Raw genomic sequence first — 18,669 nt, 5'->3', positions numbered from 1 at the left:
CATTCCCATTCCACATTTAATGCTAGTTCAATACAGGTTTTTTCTTTGCATTCTGGGACTTGTAGTTGTGGATTTCACAGTATAAATCCAGGTGCACAGATCCCAGAATGCGAAGAAAAAAACAGGACTTGATTAGCATCTTCCAGGTGGATTGGCTTCCTGGCATGTATCCCATAGTGTTGCACTCTATCAATGCTACACCTTGTGAAATGTTGCTAGGAAGGGTGCAAAACAAATAGTGGACATGCAAATGACATTCAAGTAAATGGTCAGAAGAGGAAAGAAACAGTACAGAAATTGCTGTGATGCGTTTGGAATTGTCATAAAAAATTCCTTACTGCGCACATCAGTATTTTCTGAGGGCATACAGTAAAAATGACTCGTTATGCCTTTTGCTGGCTATTTATAATAATGAATGAAGCAGAATGGGACTGGAGATGAGAGCCAGGTTGGAGATGTGCAGCTGTATCCCTTCATAGGTCCTGGAATCGGGGATAGCAGAGCTGGGACCACTTTGTTTGCACAAGCCGAGGTGACTGTAAAACATTTCTGGTCCTGGTGGCAAGCTTGGAAGAAGGGTCCATACTGATTTTGCAACTCTTTGCCTGGTATAAGGTATCAAACCTGTGAGAGAATGTTTGAACTTATTATTCAAGACCACATTTGGATAGGCATTTTTTGTTTCTTTGCAGCTGTGATGCTTTGCTAGTGCTCTTGCTGCTCCTGCCATTCTTGTTTCATATTTCATATGTGGTTGAGGTATTACTTATTTCTATGCAAATGTAATGTAGTTGCATTGAAATCTCAGGTTGACGGTTACTTGTGACTATCAATACATGTTTTCTCTCTGCACTGTTTGTCTGTTTTAATGTTTTACCATCATGATTAACACTATTGTGCTGTCTGTAAAGTGCTTTGGTTAAAGGTTTAGGGTTTATCCCCTTATTCAACCTCAGTCTATTCCAGAGACCATGTGTATGGTAAACTATTTCCAATAAGACAGGTGGTGTCTGATGGCTTCCTACTGTTGAGGCTTTAAGTCAATTGTTATATATTCATCTTGTGTCTCTCCAATAATGAAGGCACGTTGAACCTTCTTCCGTGTTTATTAAACGGTCACCAATAGGTTAAATACAATCCTATGGGTCTCGCAGAATTTACTCTGTCTGCTATTTCCATCAGAGGAACTAGCATAAAAAGGTTGCCTAACGGAGGATACAACCCAGAAGACTCCAATGGATGCATTATCTGTTGTTTCCCAAGTTTGTTCCCATTGATTGGGGAAACATTTACAACTGCAGACAGGATTAATCCACTACTCTAGTTTCCCACACCGCCATTGCAAGACGGAAGTGTGGTCCACCCTACAATATGCAACGGGACACAATCTGTTCTCCCGTTTATGTACTGAAGATGGTTGATGTACATAGTGGACTGATTTGAGTCCAAAGATACAACTGAAACAAGTGTCTACCTGCTGCGCGATTAAGGACAGGCAGTCAGTTGAATCTAAGACTGAACTGAGAGAATCTATTTTTGTTCATGTTTAAATTGTGCATTGTGAAAATATTAGTTTTTATTTATATTGTTGTGATTGATTGTATGAGAAAGAAGAATGTGACTTAATGGAATGTAGGGGTGAATGTTTATGGATTTGAAGTGAGAATAAAATGTTTTTTTATGGTTTAAAATCTTTTACACTGACGTGGTGAAATGTATTAAAAAAGATTGAAAAGATATGAAATTAATCATTTGTCGATATTTTTAAAAAAAGATAAATTAATATGTTGTCATCCTCTATCCAAGGGTCCCCTTTTGTTGTTTGATGTGTGTCCAAAAGTACTGTTCTGACCCTCTGTGATAATTAGACTTCAGGAGACAGGCGGATCCTGAAACAAGATTTATTCCACAGTGGAAAGAGTCCTCAACATAAGCAAAGAATAAAGTCCTCTGGTTTCCTTCACCAGTGTTTTGCTCTTTCAGAGTAGATTGAGGCAGTCCCCAACCATGTCCTATCTCGTGGTTTCTGGATAGGCCCACCACTCCGGTCTTCGTTCCTCCTCCTCTTCTCTATCCTGTAAAAAAAAAAAAAGGCTCCCATCAGCTTCTTTTGGCGCGCTTTTGTTTACTTCCCTAGTTTCAAACCCCCACCAATCACCACCAGTCCTGTCTAGCTCATTCCCCATTCGTCCCTGAGGCAGTGTCCCGCCTCCCTCAAAGGTTGCCGTGCCTGCGTGCTGCTGTCCTGGCTTTCGGAGTCCTGGGGTACGTTCGTGCTGATCACGTGGTCGTGGCCGTGTTGGATATGGGTGGTTCTTGGCTCGGAGCGCTTTCCAGCTGTGACCCGCACCGGGGCCACAGCGGGACACAGCATGTTGAAGGGCCGGTCCCCCTCCCACGCCGCCTTGGATTGCCTGCAAGCGCTCTACCCCCACGTCGGGACCGGGTTCCCCAGCAGGTGAGTGACGCGGTGTTACGCCGTGTCTGCGAGCGGCGGCTCGCGATCCTTCGGCTGCTGCTTCGTTTTCCATGGTCGCCAGTCATAGGTGTGCCAATCTCCCTCTGCGGGCTTCGATGAGGTGCATCGTTACACCCTCACATTGACAAACTAAACCACAAGGTGAAAAAGGGATGATGTCTTTAACTTTTGATGCCTTTTGAAAAAGTGTTTGTAAAGGAAGAATAAATAATTCCAACGCAAAGGTTCTGTCCTTGTTCCAGAGTATGATTCCCTTCCTCTGGATTCCTCTTTAATACAAATAGTTCTTTAAGGAAAAAAGGACCTTGTTCCAGGGAATGATTCCCATTCCCCTGGTTTTTTCTTTAACACAAAAGTTCCTTGTGTCTTTCCTGGCTCACAAGAATGGTGGTCTGCACACAGCTGTTTATCTTTATAATTCAATGTCTTTCAGGGCTCCTGGTATCCTTTTCTGTCAGGATTTTACTCCGTCTTCCAATCAGCACAGTCCTGATATTCCTTCTCCACACCCTTGCAATTACCTGGTATGTTCTTTTGCCAGGGCTTCTTGTATTCATGCACCTGCAATTGCCTGGTATACTCTCATGCCAGTACTTCTTGTGTTCACTCATTGTTTGTATCCACTTTCCAGTTTTACTTGGTTAGATGATATAACCTCTTGATATATTATTCAAATCGGTTTCCCCGTGTATTTGCATTCCATGCATACACATACTGGTAAGGGCCTTGATTGTAATTCACTTCCCCTTTTTACAGTTAGTCTGTTTGCTTTCTCTCTTTCTTCTGTTTACTATTATTCGTGTTTGGCGTGGTCACTGATACGCCTGTGTGTCCCCACTATCCTTGGGTTGACTCACCAGCTTTTGTTGGGGTTCTTGGGCATTTTCGCAGTCCACCAGTGAAGGTGCACCGCCTGCTTTCTACTCGTGACTGCTTTCCCTTCGTTCTTCCGTCTCCTGCAGCTTCTCTTCAGCCTGCCCGCTTAGGCTACGGTAAGCAAAGTGCTGCTTTCTGCACTGTCTTTCACCGGCTCCTGGCGTTTCAGCAGAACGCCCCGTTCTCGCAGAGTCTCCCTGCTTCCTGGATGGTGAGCCGCACGGCTCGACCAAATGTGTCTGTGCCTTTCAAATACTCGAGCATCGTGAAGAAGTGAAACTTTCTCTCGCCAACAGCAGCTTCTACCAATTTGCTTCTGTTCTTTAAATTTCCCGGGCACAGGTGTTTGCGGGTAACAACTAGAGCGCTCGCTGGGCTTGTGGCTTCTTCCGCTCTGCACTGTCTTTCCCTCTCTCCAGTATTTGGGTGATTCTGAGAAAAGAAGTCCATTGTTGTTGGTTGGTTTAAAAATCTTGAATAACCCCCTTGAACAGTTCTAAACGGTAAATCTGTTCTGGATGATGGAAACACAGAACTGGAGAAGGTGGTCTTGCAATTTCCACAAGGTTTGCCAAAGTTGGAAGTTAGTCTCTGTGATTCAGGGAAAGGTTTTCCCTATTCTTCCTAGGGGTGGTGTAGCTGTATGACTAAAGGCCAGGAGGGTATTGGGTATGAGAGGATATCTCCAAAGGCAAATGGGAATACCATGTCTCATCCATTGAAGCCATGACATCTCGCTGGAGGTTGCCTCTTCCCATGTGATCTTTTCTCATATAGCTACCCCGAGGGTCAGGCTCAGGTATCGGCTGTCGTCTCACATGGCCACATTGGAGGAGGTCACCGCCGGGAGATCAGTGATGACTCCATCGGATTCATCACAATGGCCAGTAAAAAATGCCATGACTGCCCCCTGGTGCGCCAGCGCCTTGCACTGAGACATAATCACATTAATTATGAATGTGATTATGTGCGAGTGTGAGGCACTAGGGGTCCAGGAAGCAGATGTGTGTCAGGTGCTGGGAACCCAGGGTACAGCCATGGCATTTTTTACTGGCCATTGATGCCTAGTAAAAACTGCCATGCCTGCCCCAAGCGCCTCATAGGCACAAAATCAATTGTGTGCGTCTGAGGTGCTGGGGGAGGGTGGGCAGGCATGGCATTTTTTTACTCGGCATCTGTCACAGATGCCCATTAATAAATGGCATGCCTTCCCCCTGGGCCCTCCAGCGCCTCATATGCACAGATAATCAATTGTGTGTGCATGCGAGGCGCTGGAGGGCTTAGGGGTCAGGCATATAACATTGCATGTGAGGCGCTAGGAATCCCAGTGGACTGGGCTGGCATTTTTTACTGGGTATACCCAATAAAAGATGCAATGGACTGCCCCATGGGCCCCAGCGCCTCACACGCACAAAATGAATGCGAGTGTGTGCATGCGAGGAGGCGCTGTGGGTTGAGGGCCCAGTGGTCAGGCATGCTATTTTCTTTTACTGGACATCTATCATAGATGCCCAGTAAAATGAATGACATGCCTGCCCCCTGGGTCCCCATCTCCTCACGCACGCACACAATGTGATAGTGTTACCAGGCTCTGGGGGCAGGCCTGGTATTTTTTTTTACTGGACGTCTATCATGGATGTCCAGTGAAAAATACCATCCCTGTCCCCTGGGCCCCACAGCACCTCACAGACGCACACAATCAACATGATTATGTGTGTATGCAAGGCCCTGGGTGGCCCAGGGGGCAGCCATGGTACTTTTTACTAGACATCTGATGGATGTTCAGTAAAGAAATGCCATTGCTGACCCCTGGACCTCATAGAGCTGATTTTGGCCGATTGCGCAACAAATGCATTTTTAAAATGCCTTTGTTATACAACCCTCCCCCCGCTCCACTTGCCAAAATCAGCTGCACAGACCAGCACGTACACACACGCACACAGCAAGCACTCAATTATTCACACAAGCACCCATCATCATACACTCACTCATAACACAAACATGCATCCATACCCATATTTAAATATTAAATACATGAACATAAACGTACCTTCTGTCCTGAAGTTTCCTCCCCTATCGCTCCAGCTCCTGTGTATCATGAACGGGAATAAGGAAGCAATATTTTCCTGTGGTTTTATGTGAAAAGACCTTTGTTCTCAATAGATAAAGACTGATTCACATTGACTGACTGTTTTTCTTTTGATGGGAAAACCGGCATTGTAAAGGTCTTTTTCTCCCGAGACCTTTACAATGCGGTTCCCCTTTTTTCTTTTACATATTCGAGTGGTTTCACCCCCCAATCCCCACTGTATGTACAAGGAGGTGAAGGAGCTTCCCCTTGCACATACAGACATGCAGTTCTCCAGCTAGCATTTCCAATGAGCTATGCACGGTTGGGGAAGCAAAACGCACCCAGCCTTGCATGGCTCATTGAGCATGCGCGGCTGGGGGCTGAATTGTCAAAGGGAAACATTTCATTCAGCGCATGAGCACTCCCTCAGCTGGAAGAAGCTGCTGAGGGTGTGCTCAATTTTTCACTGTACTAGCTCCTCGACTCCTCCATAATGGGCAAAGGGGACGGTGGGTCGACACCTCCTCGCCAATTATGGACAATCTGCCACTGATTTTTAACCCTGCTCACCATAGCTGTCGGCATGGAGGAATGCAGCCTGTCTGCAACTCTCCTTGCTCAGAGGCAGACAAAATATTGTGTGGTGGTAATGGGAGGTGATGAGTGCTATTATTGCTGGGGAACAGATCTCTGATGATCGTGCCTCCTGAGGGTCCATCACTCACTCCGGTGGCCTGATCATCTTGTCGAGATTAGATAGTCTTCTTACTCCTTCAGTAAAGCACACAGCAGTAACCGCTGCTATCTGACCCCAAAAGCAGGTTTGAGCAGTGGTGCGGTTTTAAGACTGGCATCCCTTCAGGGGTTAAAACCAAAGGCTGTGTGAGGTGCTGGCCTTCCTGATGGTGTTGGCGGACGAACACTCAGGCGGGTATCTCTTTAGGGGTTGAAACAAAGGCTATGTGGGGTGCAGGTCTTCCTGGTGATGATGGTGGCGGGCAGCTGGGTCAGATGCATAAGCTCATCCATAACCACGCTTCCCCATTTATCCTTTGCTTCACTTTTTTCTTTCTTTTCTTTCCTCTTCCCTACTCTCCTTTATTTCATTTTCCATGAGTTTATTTCTTGTATTTCTTCCATCCTGTTTGCTTTTTTCAAACAAACACAAGATCTACCACATTCAGTTTTCCACCAGTTGTTGTCATATGTGCAATTATTTAGTTGATAATGCCCAAATAAGTGTTTTGTATACCAGTTTTGACTCCTTTATGTTGTGGTCATTGAAATAAGTCAGAGACTTGCAGAAAAGAGAATGGGATCATGCACAAGATTGGAAGTTACCAGCAAGAAAGGCAGTGTATCCGCTTTTCCTAAAATCAAAAAGAAATTCTTCTGTATATGAAGCCTGCAGAATAGTTTTGTTTCATGAACTAGTACCGGAAGGGCAGCTGTGACACATCTTAGAAAGTTCCTCGAGTGGCCCTAATTCTATGGGAATTTAGGGTGAATTTGGAACTTGGAAACGTCCAGGTATGGACTAGGCATTTTGCTATCACAACAAGGCTGTACCAAACTATGATCCAACGGAAGCTGTCACAGAGGAGTGGGTAACACACAGACAACAATGCATGGAGATTGCACAGGGAAACACAAACTGACTGGTTGCGCATGCTGACCGTGAGGAACTTTGAGAATGGGCCGCTTCGGTGTGCACACTGATATTTGCTTCTCTAGTGAGGCCTTCAATGGTGATTCATCAGGAAAGAAATCAGGTAAACCAGTTCAACTGAAAACAAAAATGCTCAGGGCCTTGTGCCAGATTCTACAAATAAGAAATATGGTTCTCGGACTAACATTTGACTACTCTATCCAATGTATTGTGTTAGTCCTTTATTCAGCATACTTCAAAATATATTTGAAATGTCTGAAAAATGTTTTTCTTTAATTTTAACAGGCAGTGTGTCAAAGTTTGTCTACTGTGCCTGCACGGAGTCAATGTTTGGATATTATTCAAAATGCTATCACCAAACACCTGGTAAGGAATGATTTGGCTTATTTTTCGAGTGTTTCTTGCATGATTCATCTAACTTGAGCTATATTGAAAGCAACTGAATGACTTGTTGTAGACTTAGGACTGCGTGTTACCACAGAAAGGGCATGAGTTGTTCAACTATTGTCACTGATCTGTTTGTGTACTACCATTTTACTTAATATTGTAGATGTATCCAAAGTGAAACATTAGCCCAAATTCTGCTAGCAAAGCTTTTAGTAAAGATTTCTTTTTGCAACTTTCCCTCTATATTTTCTATGAACCCCCATTCTTTTTGCAGTGGTTTTTAACCTGTTCTGAATTTTTGAAGGGAAGTAAAGCCTCCAGGTTCAATTCCCTTGCCTTTTGCTCATTGTTATGGGGAAACTGATTAGTTCGTCAGATTATCAGTACTGGGAAACTTTGTTTACCTTTTAAATTCTTGTACTTTTTAATGTTAAAGTTCATTTATATCGCACACTATGACCAGTGGTCCCCTGGCGCTCTGGCGGCTCTGAAAAGGATGGAGTGTGGGGATGGGTTAGTAGGGCATAGCGGGTAGAGGTAGAGCGAGAGTTGTGATGTCCTGTTGACCGCTTCAGTTTGGTTTGCACTGTTCGCTGAGCTTGGGTTGCGATTTAACGCTCAGTAGATTCCCATGTGCTGTTGTGCGGGACTATGTGTGGTTTGTTTTATTGCTGCACTGTAGTGAAGTGCATGCAGATTGCTGTGCAGAGAATGATTTTGTTTAGTGTTTGAGAGGTATCTGCAGAACTTGAGGTTTTAGGGTTGGGTTAGTGGGGCTTTTCTTACCTTGTTGATTTGGACTTCTGTGCTCAGCGTCTCTGCCCGTGCTGTGTGCTGGGCGTTTGTAGCGGTACATTAGCCAGGTTCTTAGCATTGTGGTGGCTTTCATCTCTAACTGTCTAGCGGTCTGTGGTCATGAGGTGAAGGCCTACCCCCATCCCTGGGTGTAGATGATTATGGTTGAAGGTTTTGCTCTTAGGTTGCCATGGGCGTGTTTACCCTTGCCTCCACCCCAGCCCCTTGGTGCAGAGGTCCCCCACCCCCTGAGGAAGGCGCTTTAGGGCCTCCAGGGGTGCCAGTTAATTGGGTAATGCTCCTCCCTCTGCAGCTATAGTGCGTGTCCCTGGGGGGGATGTCTACAGTTGGGCTATTGTTTGGGAGGGGTCTTTTTCAGTCTCCCTCCCTGACTTCTTCCTTCCATGTATTTTTGTTGCGGTGTGTTCTGTTTCCAGTGGTGTCTTTGTCATTCCTAGTCGTTACTGCCTGATTCTGAGGTGAAAAGCCAGGTTTTAAGTAGTTTCCTGAATTCTTGGTGAGCGTTCGTATTGCATATTTCTTTCGGGAGGTGTTCCATGTTCCTGCTGCCAGGCGGGAGAATGATGAGATCCTCCCCAGTCCCCAGGTTTTTTGTGTGTACGGTTTTGGTTCCAGGTGAATGTCGTTGCTTGATCGGAGTGGTCTTGTCGGTCGGAAGATCGTTATTTTCTTTTGTAGAAATTCTGCTCCTTGGCCATGGAAAGGATTTATTTATTGAGCATTTGTAAGGCCCTTTCTCCAGCATGGGATCTGGCATGGATTCCCATGCTCATGAATATTCCCTGTCCTCAGCATGTTACAAGGCTAAATGGAAAACGAACATGGTAAATAACAATGGCAAAACGGTAAATAATAGTCGTGGTTCTACTAGGCCTTGTGGCATTCGGCCATGCAAGTGCATTGGGGAAAGTGCAGGGGAAGGAGAAGGGTGGAGAAGTGAAGGGGGATGGGCTGGGTGGACAAGTGCTAGAGGAGGGCCTCGGAGGGTAGTGTTAAGGGGAGCCAGGAGGAGAACATCAGGCTAAGTGCTAGTACAGGCGACTCAAGGATGGTAAGCCAGGGGCCCGCTGAGTAGTGCAGTGGGGGGGGGCTGGTGTTGACTGGGAGGAAGGGCCTTGGATCATGTGGGATTCTTGAGGCTCAGGCCACCTCTCACAGCTGCAGTGCGGTGATTAGCAGGGATGGGAAAGGGGGAAAGTGGTAGAGAAGCGTTTTGAACAGTTCACAGAACCTAAGGAGATTCGGCTCAAGTCTGAGAGGGTCAGGGAGGCTGTTCTAGAGGGAGGCACCAGCCGAGGAGAGAGAAGCGTTTGACTGTCAGAGAGTTGGAATTAGAGGAGCGTTTGGCTCTAGAAGGGGAGTGTTTAGGAAGGGAATGTTGGAGATCGTGTGGTCCCAGGTCCCAGACGGCCTTGTGGATGATGCAGATGGTCTTGAATTTGATCCTTGCAGCCACCGGGAGCCAGTAGAAAGATTTGTTGGCTGGAGAGATGCAGTCCCTGGGCTTGAGGCCAAGGCTAAGTCTTGCAGCCCTATTCTGGATTAGCTGGAGGGGGGGAAAGAGGGAGATTGAGAAAGAGGCTGTTGTAGTAATCCAGCTTGGAGAGGACCATAGCTCTAGTGACATTGAGCTTCTGGGGGAAGGTGAGAAAAGGGAGAATGTCTATAAGCAGGTGTAGCTGGAAGTGGGACTTCTTGGTAAGGTCCATGATGTGAGCGGTGAAGGAGAGAGCAGTGTCAAAAATGACCCCAAGGTTTTTAGCCTCAGAAGATGGTGAGGCTAGAGGGCCCAAAGAGAGTGACCAGAGGGTAGGAGCAAAGGAGGGCACAGGTGTCCCGATGAGAAAATCTGTCTTACTGGCATTGAGACCGAGATCATTTGCTGCACACCATGCCTGAATGGCTGACAGTCGGGGATGAGAGAGGAGGAAGAGAGGGAAATAGAGCGAAGTTTGAAGGAAGGCTGCGTGTCATCGGCATAACACTGGGAATGAGGTGAGAAGGAGATCATCAGGTTAATAAGAGGGGCGAGATAGATATTGAAGAGCTATGGCGATAGGATAGAGCCCCGGGGGACGTCACAGGTAGAGAGGGTGGTGGTGGAGGAGAAAGAACCCAGTTGCAGCTGGGAAGGGCGGTTAGTGGGCAAAGAAGTCAGCCAATCGGTGCTTGGTCAATGATGCCGAGGGCGTCAGTCGTTTTATGAATATAGAATGGTTGATTGTGTCAAAGGCAGAGGAGAGATCAAGGAGAACAGCAGGAGAGTGATTTGCGAGCATGGTTTCACGGGTGTTCAGGAGAGATGCTTCCGTGCCTCTGGATGCCCGGAATCCAGATTGATGGTCCTGAAGGCAACCAACAAGATCAGTGCGGAGGGTCGGTTGGGGGGAGGACCACCTTTTCCAAGAGATTCCCCAGGAAGGGGGTAGTAGAGATAGGGCAATAGTTAGCTGGGCAGGTGTGGTCAGCAGACAGCCTTTTTAAGAGGGGGGTGTTTGAGGGATAAAGGGAAAGAGCCAGCGGCAAAGGAGTGTTTCCAGAAGTCTGCAAAAGCTGGGGCGAGATGATGTTGTCTTTATGGTTCTGGAGGAGCAGAGGAGCACCTGTACTGAGGAGGCCTTCATAGAGCGGACCACTTTAGAGACTTCATCCGGCGCTGTGGTAGGAGGGGGCCATGGGAGGCAGGAGAGCAGGCATGGGAGATGAGAATGGGGTTGGAGGAGAGCAAGGACAGGATGTCCTGAGTTTTGGATGTGAAGTGGGAGGCCAAGGCAGTGCAGAGAGCCTGGGAAAGCAGGAGAGCGCTGGAGACTGCAATTGTATTGGGGAGTTCCTTGCAGATTCTGATAAGTTTGGCCGTGTTGTTAGTGTCTCCAGAGATGCAGGCTTGGATGTGGGCTCGCTTCGGAGTGAATAGAGAAGAGATAGCCTTTGGAGCAGGCGATAGGCCAGTTTGTCAGAGTATAAGCCCAAGGTCTGCCACTTCCGTTCAGCAACTCTGCCCTTGCGTTTCAGGGATGCTAGATCAGGGTCATACCAGCTGTTCTTGGTGGCAGGTTTTAAACAGATTCTCATGGCAGGGTCAAGGATGTCAAGGGTGTTAGAGATGGTAAGGTGCAGGTTAGCAAGGACCGAGTCAGAAGAAGTCGTGGAGTGGGGGCATTAGGGGGGATCAAGGTGGAGGCAAAAGCAGAAACTGGCACTCGCTTCATCGGTCGAATGACGGCGAAGGAGGCTGGCACTGTACAGGGTCGCTAGGATAGAGGGCCAAGGGGCCCCATGTGGGAGGAAAGGAGAGAGTGGTCAGACCAAGAGAGGGGGGATGGTGACCGGGTTAGAGATGGGGATGTCATCCTGAGATGAGGGCATCTCATTAAAAAAGTAGATATAAATATATCACGTGATCAAGCGCTTAATATAGCACAAAACTCGTTGTTTGCAGGCTGCTCCACCTAGGCGTCCTGTTGATGTTTTGTTTTCTATGTGCTGCCCTGTGTCGTGCATTTGTTCTCTGCACGATGCATTTGTTTTTTTTAATCTTGACTAAACATTAAAGACATCAGTAATTCTTATACTGTGTCTGTGGTGGGTTGTTTTCCGACCCCTTACTGAACCTGGCACTTGTTTTTGTGCCTGCGGGAGTGTGATTCGCCCTTTCCTCCTTTTTCTGCTATATATATCACACACACACACAACTCTAACGATCTTTTGGATTTTTTTTCTCTGTATTTTGGCACACAATTCAAACATATATATATATATATATATATATATTTCTGAGGCTTGTGGAATCTGCTTAGATCACATGCTGTGCATAGGCCGACATCTAGTGGAAGCTGCGGAGTATTACAGTTTGTTTTTTCGAAACTCGAAAATGGGCGTCGACACAGGCGTGCCAGTAATACTATCCCTAGTGTGACGTCCACTGTACCCAAGATCCCTCACGCGTCTAGGATCCTCAGATTGTTTTTTTCCGCCATACTGGTCGGAAGCATCTTGCGGAGTCCCCTGGCCTTAGCCATACTTTTGCTATTATATTGCAATTTAAAATTATTTATTGACATCCTTCCCCACCCCAACGTCGACCATCGATCTCGACGACGGCTGGAGAAGACATCGACCGTCGGCTGCTGCACGACGGATCTGGGCCTCGGAAGGCCGCTGGCCTCGGCCCGGGCCTAGTAGGCCGCTGGCCTCGGCCCTGCAAGTAGGGAGAGTGGGGGGTGGTACATACTCTTCACTCTTGGTATATAGGTACATATATATTTCCTACACTTATCAGCCCGCTGCCTCAAGGTGCGTATGGAGGGTACCCCTTTCCAATTCTGCCCCAAGTGCAATCGCAAATACCCTTGGGTCGACAGGCACGCCACGTGCAATCTCTGCTTGCCGAGGGACCACCCCGAAGCGAACTGCAGAGCGTGTAGTAGGTTTAAACCTAAAACACTTAAGGACCGTTCGACAAAGCGTTGGGCCCACCACGCCAGGCAGGCAGCCATGGCAGCGGAGGGCGCCTTCAGCGATGGCAGCGACGCCGTACTTTCGGACGGCGAGGGCATTACGGCGTCGAAAGACTGCCGAGCGCAGGTCCCCGACCTCGGAAGGTTGTCCGACAGGGCGGCTATGGGGAAGACCCCCGGCGACGCAAGCGCTACACCTACACACACTAAGCACACTAAGTCCAACCGAACCTCGACGACGTTGACTTCTCGGAAAGAGGCACGGATAGAACGGTCCGACTCGGTGTCCTCTGGGCGCTCTCGATCGAGATCGCCTCATGACGCAAGGCAATCATCCACTCTTGCCAAGAGTGCCTCGCTCCCTAGATTAACGGAAGTTCCATCGTCGGAAGACGAAGACGACTTCCACCCCCAGGCCGCGCTCCAAGAGACCGAGAGCGCAGTTAACACCAGCGAGGCCCCACCCTCCAAACAGAATACCTCTCCCGACCCTCGGCGCCAGGCGTCGAAAGTCTCTGGGGCCTCTAAGGGGCAGGGAAAACATTTTTCCACGCACGGGGAGGGAGGGAAACAGCGGAAAGCTCAGCCTTCCACTCCTGTAAGACCATCCTTCCACCCCAAGCAGACAGATAAACATAAATCTACTGGGACAGCAACATCCAGCAAGGGTACCCTTGATAAGTCCTCTAAGTTGCCTACTAAAGCCATACCCTGTTCCAAAGAATGGTCCAGTGAGGACATAGACAGGGTCATGTCAAGAATGTCTTCCTTAGCGGATTTTTATGACAAAAACCCAGAACATTTCCTTTCGTATGACCCTCAAGGGGCCACACCCTCAGGCTCCTCTGATCCTATCCCCCTAAGTAAAAAGGCCCGGGTCGAAAGACCTGACCCCTTCGAGGTGCAGCCTTACTCTACTCCATACTCTACTCCACACCCCAGATACCAAGGACAACCTTTCCCTGAAGGGGACCAGGAGTTTTCAATTATGGAGGAACGAACCGGGTCTGAATACTATGCGGAGGATGAGGACCTGGAGGAGGTAGAAGATGAGGAAATTTACAGAGTAGATTCCCCGGTAGAGAGCGAAGCCCCAGTTACCGACTCGCCAGTTGATAACCAACCCCTCCTTAATGAAGTTCTTGCTCGCGCAGCAGAACATTTTCACATCGACACCCACGGTGTACAGGAGGAAAGGGACTTCGCAGAAGAGTTGGTGGGAGAGAGGAGGCCGGTCGCTCAGACCATCCCTATCCTTAAATCCATCCAACGTAGAATCGATCCATCCCTGGTGAATCCTAACCTCACCAGAGCCGTCAACCCCAGAGTCGAAAAACTTTTTCGGGCAGCCCAGTCTGACCCTCTTTATATAAGAGGTCATCTTAAACCAGACTCCCTAGTGGTTACCAACACTCGGAAGAGGGCTGGGACACCCTTATCGTCGTCGGAAGCTCCTCCCGACAAGGAGAGCAAAAGACTGTATGGGTTTGGCAGGAAGGTAGCCTCAACGTCCGCCTACCAAGCAAGGATTGCTAACTCCACCACCCTGTTGGCAAGTTACAACTGCCATCAATGGGAAGAGGTCGCGGCGCTCATAGCCTCTGCTCCTGAACCGTTAAAGGGCCAGATGGCTCGGATCTCGGCAGAAGGGAGAGCCGTGTCTGGTTGCATTTTAAAAGCAACTTTCGACGCTGCAGACAACGCAGGAAGATTGATAGCAGAAGGTACTGTTATCAAGAGACATGCGTGGTTACGGCAGTCGGGTTTCAAGACAGAAACACAGGCGTCATTAATAGACAAGCCGGTGGAACCAGATCTATTGTTTGGGAAAGCGGTCGAAGAGGCACTTAAAAATGCCAAGGACGAGTACGAGACTCTCAAATCCCTTGGCCAGCTTACCAACAAACCCCCGAACCAGAGGGGGAACAATAATTTTCGTCGCCCACGCGGCCAAAATTCACATAGAGGCAACTATGCCCAAGGACAGGGTACACAATGGAACAACAACCAGCAGTCTACCCAAAGTTACAGTAAAGGTAACAAGAGAGGTCGTGGAAGAGGCAGAGGCAGCCCCAACAAGGGAGGTGGCACGCCTCCGCCAAAGCAGTGACGCTCAGTTCAGGGTCCCTTCTCACGCAACCCCAGTAGGGGGACGCATTTCCAACTTCACCCAGGCTTGGGAAGGGATCACCTCAGACAGATGGGTGCTGTCAACAGTGTCCGCAGGATATTGTATAGAATTACTGCAGCGTCCCCGGAACCACCCTCCACGACAAAGAATACACTCCTTAGAACATCAGAAGATCCTTCTCGAGGAGATCGCCATTCTGCTAGAAAAGGACGCGATAGAACTCGTCCCAGGACACCAGGTAAACAAGGGTATCTATTCAACTTACTTCCTTGTGCCAAAGAAAGATTTGACAATGCGCCCAGTATTGGACTTACGGCCTGCCAACAAGTATGTCAAGCCCCAAAAATTCCGTATGACCACGCTACAAGAGGTAATCCCCCTCCTAAAAAAGGGGGATTACATGGCAACCTTGGATATGAAAGATGCCTATTTTCATATTTCCATGCTCCCAGCGCACAGAAAATACTTGCGCTTCAAGGTGGACAGTCGCCACTACCAATTCAAGGTACTGCCCTTCGGGATAGCTTCAGCACCAAGGGTATTCACCAAGGTACTGGCGGTGGCAGCTGCACACCTACGCAGGGAGGCAATCCCTGTATACCCTTATCTGGACGACTGGCTCATAACGGGGGAAACCCCAGGAATTTGCCGGTCAAACATTCAGAGGACTATCGACCTCCTCCACGAATTAGGCTTCTCTATCAACGAGAAGTCGTCAAGTCTGGTGCCAAGCACCTCAAAACAGTTCCTAGGAGCAATCCTAGATACTCAGAAAGGGTTGACCTTCCCTTCGGAAGAGAGAATTCGGAATATACTACTACAAATTCCACATTATCAGTCAGGTCAACAAATAACGGTACGCAAAGCAATGCGGTTACTGGGCATGATGGCGTCATGCATTTACCTGGTCCCCCACGCGCGTCTGCGCATGCGTCCCATGCAGGAATGGTTGGCGAAACAGTGGTCTCAGGCAAGTGGTCAGTGGGACGATCTAGTGGTCGTTTCGCCAACACTCGTACAGAGCTTACACTGGTGGACAAGAGAGAATCTCGCAGGGGGAAAACCCTTTTACGATCCCGAAGTACAGGCAGTGGTGACTACAGATGCATGCCTGACTGGGTGGGGAGCTCACCATCTCCACCACACAGCTCAGGGTCTCTGGTCTCACTCAGTAGCCAAGAACCACATCAACCTGCTAGAGCTTCTGGCAGTATTCCGAGCGCTTCAGGCGTTCGAGCCCCATCTGCTAAACTTGTCGGTGCAGATCCAGACGGACAGCACGACAGCCATGTTCTATCTGAACAAACAAGGAGGGACTCGTTCGCCAAATCTGTCCAAGCTTGCCCAGAAAATCTGGATATGGGCACTCAGACGGAACATCTTCCTGTCATCACAACATGTTCCAGGGGAGCTCAATTCCCTAGCGGATGCCCTAAGCAGAGACTCCCTCCCAGAAGAACACGAATGGGTCCTTCACAGAGATATCGTAGAAGATCTCTTCTCTCAGTGGGGTTTCCCCACTATAGACCTATTCGCCACAAGCGGAAACAAACAATGCCCAGGATTTGCATCCAGGTTCCCCCAGCCAGACTCCCAAGGGAACGCCCTGTGGATGAACTGGTCAGGGATGTTTGCGTACGCTTTTCCACCAACTCCTCTCATCAGGAAGGTGGTGTACAAGATGAACAAGGAATCGATGACGCTCATCCTAGTTGCTCCCATGTGGGCGAGACAACCATGGTTTCCACACCTACGCAGGATGGCGGTGTGCGAGCCCATCAAACTCCCAGCCTGGTACAACCTACTGTCCCAGCAACAAGGTCAAACAGTGCACCAGGAACCCAACTCAATGAACCTGGCAGCATGGCCCCTGAGGTCATAGAGTTTGGGCATCTCAATTTACCACAAAGGTGTATGGACATCCTAAAAGAATCCAGGAAACCAAACACAAGGCACTGTTACTTTGACAAGTGGAAGAGATTCGTTATTTGGTGCCAGAATAAACAAATCAACCCAGTTGATTGCACTCCTTCCAACGTTGTAACATACATGCTCCACCTGCTGGACGCAGGTTTGGTTTTTAACTCTCTGAAAGTACACCTGGCAGCCCTCTCGGCTTACACCACATCCCATAACAAAGTATCGTGGTGGAAAGTACCAGTAGTTAAAGCCTTCATGGAAGGAGTAAAGAGACTTCACCCTCCTATTTCGAACCCACCGCCAGGATGGGACCTCAATGTGGTGCTAGCTAAGCTCATGGGCCCCCCTTTCGAACCCATGCATAAAAGTAGTCTCAAACACCTGACTTATAAAACGGCCTTCTTAGTAGCCATTACCTCTATAAGAAGGGTCAGTGAAATTCAGGCTCTGTCAGTGCAGGATCCTTTCTTTACTATCCACAAGGACAAACTGGTTTTACGCACACACCCTAGGTTCTCACCTAAATTTATATCTAAGTTCCATGTAAACCAGTCCATCGAGCTTCCGGCTTTCTTCCAGAACCCGCAAAGCTCGGCTGAGGTGAAACTACACACCCTTGATGTGCGTAGGGCGGTCCTTTACTATGTAAATAAAACCAGACCGCTAAGGAAAACAGATCAACTGTTTGTCTCCGTAGCTACAGGCAGAGAGGGGGATCGCGTCTCTAAAGGCGCGATCTCGAAGTGGATTATCAACTGTATACAGCTGTGTTACTCTCTTTCTGAAAAGACTCTGCCTGTTACGCCAAGGGCCCATTCTACTAGAGGCATTGGGGCCACTCTGGCTTTCATTGCAAATGTTCCCCTCGACACCATTTGCAAAGCAGCTACTTGGAGCTCTATTCACACTTTTACTCAGCATTACTGCATTGACACTCATTCCAAGACAGATACACAAGTGGGACAAGCGGTTCTAAGACACCTGTTTGCTCATGACCCTTCTCACATCCCACCTCCTTCTTCTGGTACTGCTCGCTAATCTATGCACAGCATGTGATCTAAGCAGATTCCACAAGCCTCAGAAGGGATACATTACTCACCGTAATCGTATTTCTGATGCTTGTATCTGCTTAGATTCACATGCGACCCACCCTTCCTCCCCTCCGAGAGAAGGCGCATGATTGCTTGTAGTCTTACCGTTCTGTCTATCTGCTTGGATTATCTGTACTCGCGCTACTCCTCATGCTTCCTCATGTCAGAAAAAATACAATCTGAGGATCCTAGACGCGTGAGGGATCTTGGGTACAGTGGACGTCACACTAGGGATAGTATTACTGGCACGCCTGTGTCGACGCCCATTTTCGAGTTTCGAAAAACAAACTGTAATACTCCGCAGCTTCCACTAGATGTCGGCCTATGCACAGCATGTGAATCTAAGCAGATACAAGCATCAGAAATACGATTACGGTGAGTAATGTATCCCATATATATATATATCTAAATTGGGAGAAAAAGGTTCAGATCCCATGTCCCATATTTTGAAGGCTGCTCAGTTTCCCATTATATATTCAATTTTGCAAGACAGAAAACTCCCTTCCACTTTTTCCAAGTAGATCACTTTGGTGGTCTTTTATGTTCTTGAACTCCTGTTCACTTGTGAATACCTTGCTACTGCTAGACTTTGCAAATCAAGTGCCAGTAGATCTCCAAGGATACTGCTTAATATAGTCCATACATAATTCCAATATGAGCTGAGGACAGAGGTAAAGCATTCATATCAAATCAATAGACATTTGATTACATCTGTGACATCTATACCCTTGCTGAACATAGAAACGGGCAAGCTTGCAGGGTTATACAG

The 18,669-nt window shown here is 48.0% G+C and overlaps 1 protein-coding gene across 1 annotated transcript in view; it reads left to right on the top strand.

Annotated features, from left to right (window-relative positions):
- Nucleotides 1-18,669, top strand: part of TEX10 (testis expressed 10) — a 926,719-nt gene that overhangs the window by 741,096 nt on the left and 166,954 nt on the right. Inside the window, exon 11 of the mRNA XM_069620605.1 lies at nucleotides 7,381-7,461. Coding sequence (XP_069476706.1) covers nucleotides 7,381-7,461 — 81 coding nt within the window. The remainder of the gene's footprint in view (nucleotides 1-7,380; nucleotides 7,462-18,669) is intronic.

Source organism: Ambystoma mexicanum, chromosome 5q, assembly GCF_040938575.1.
Source record: "Ambystoma mexicanum isolate Mex_15411 chromosome 5q, UKY_AmexF1_1, whole genome shotgun sequence".
Classification (NCBI taxonomy): domain Eukaryota; kingdom Metazoa; phylum Chordata; class Amphibia; order Caudata; family Ambystomatidae; genus Ambystoma; species Ambystoma mexicanum.
Note: the sequence above shows the minus strand (reverse complement) of the source record. Positions and strands in the feature narration are given on the sequence as shown.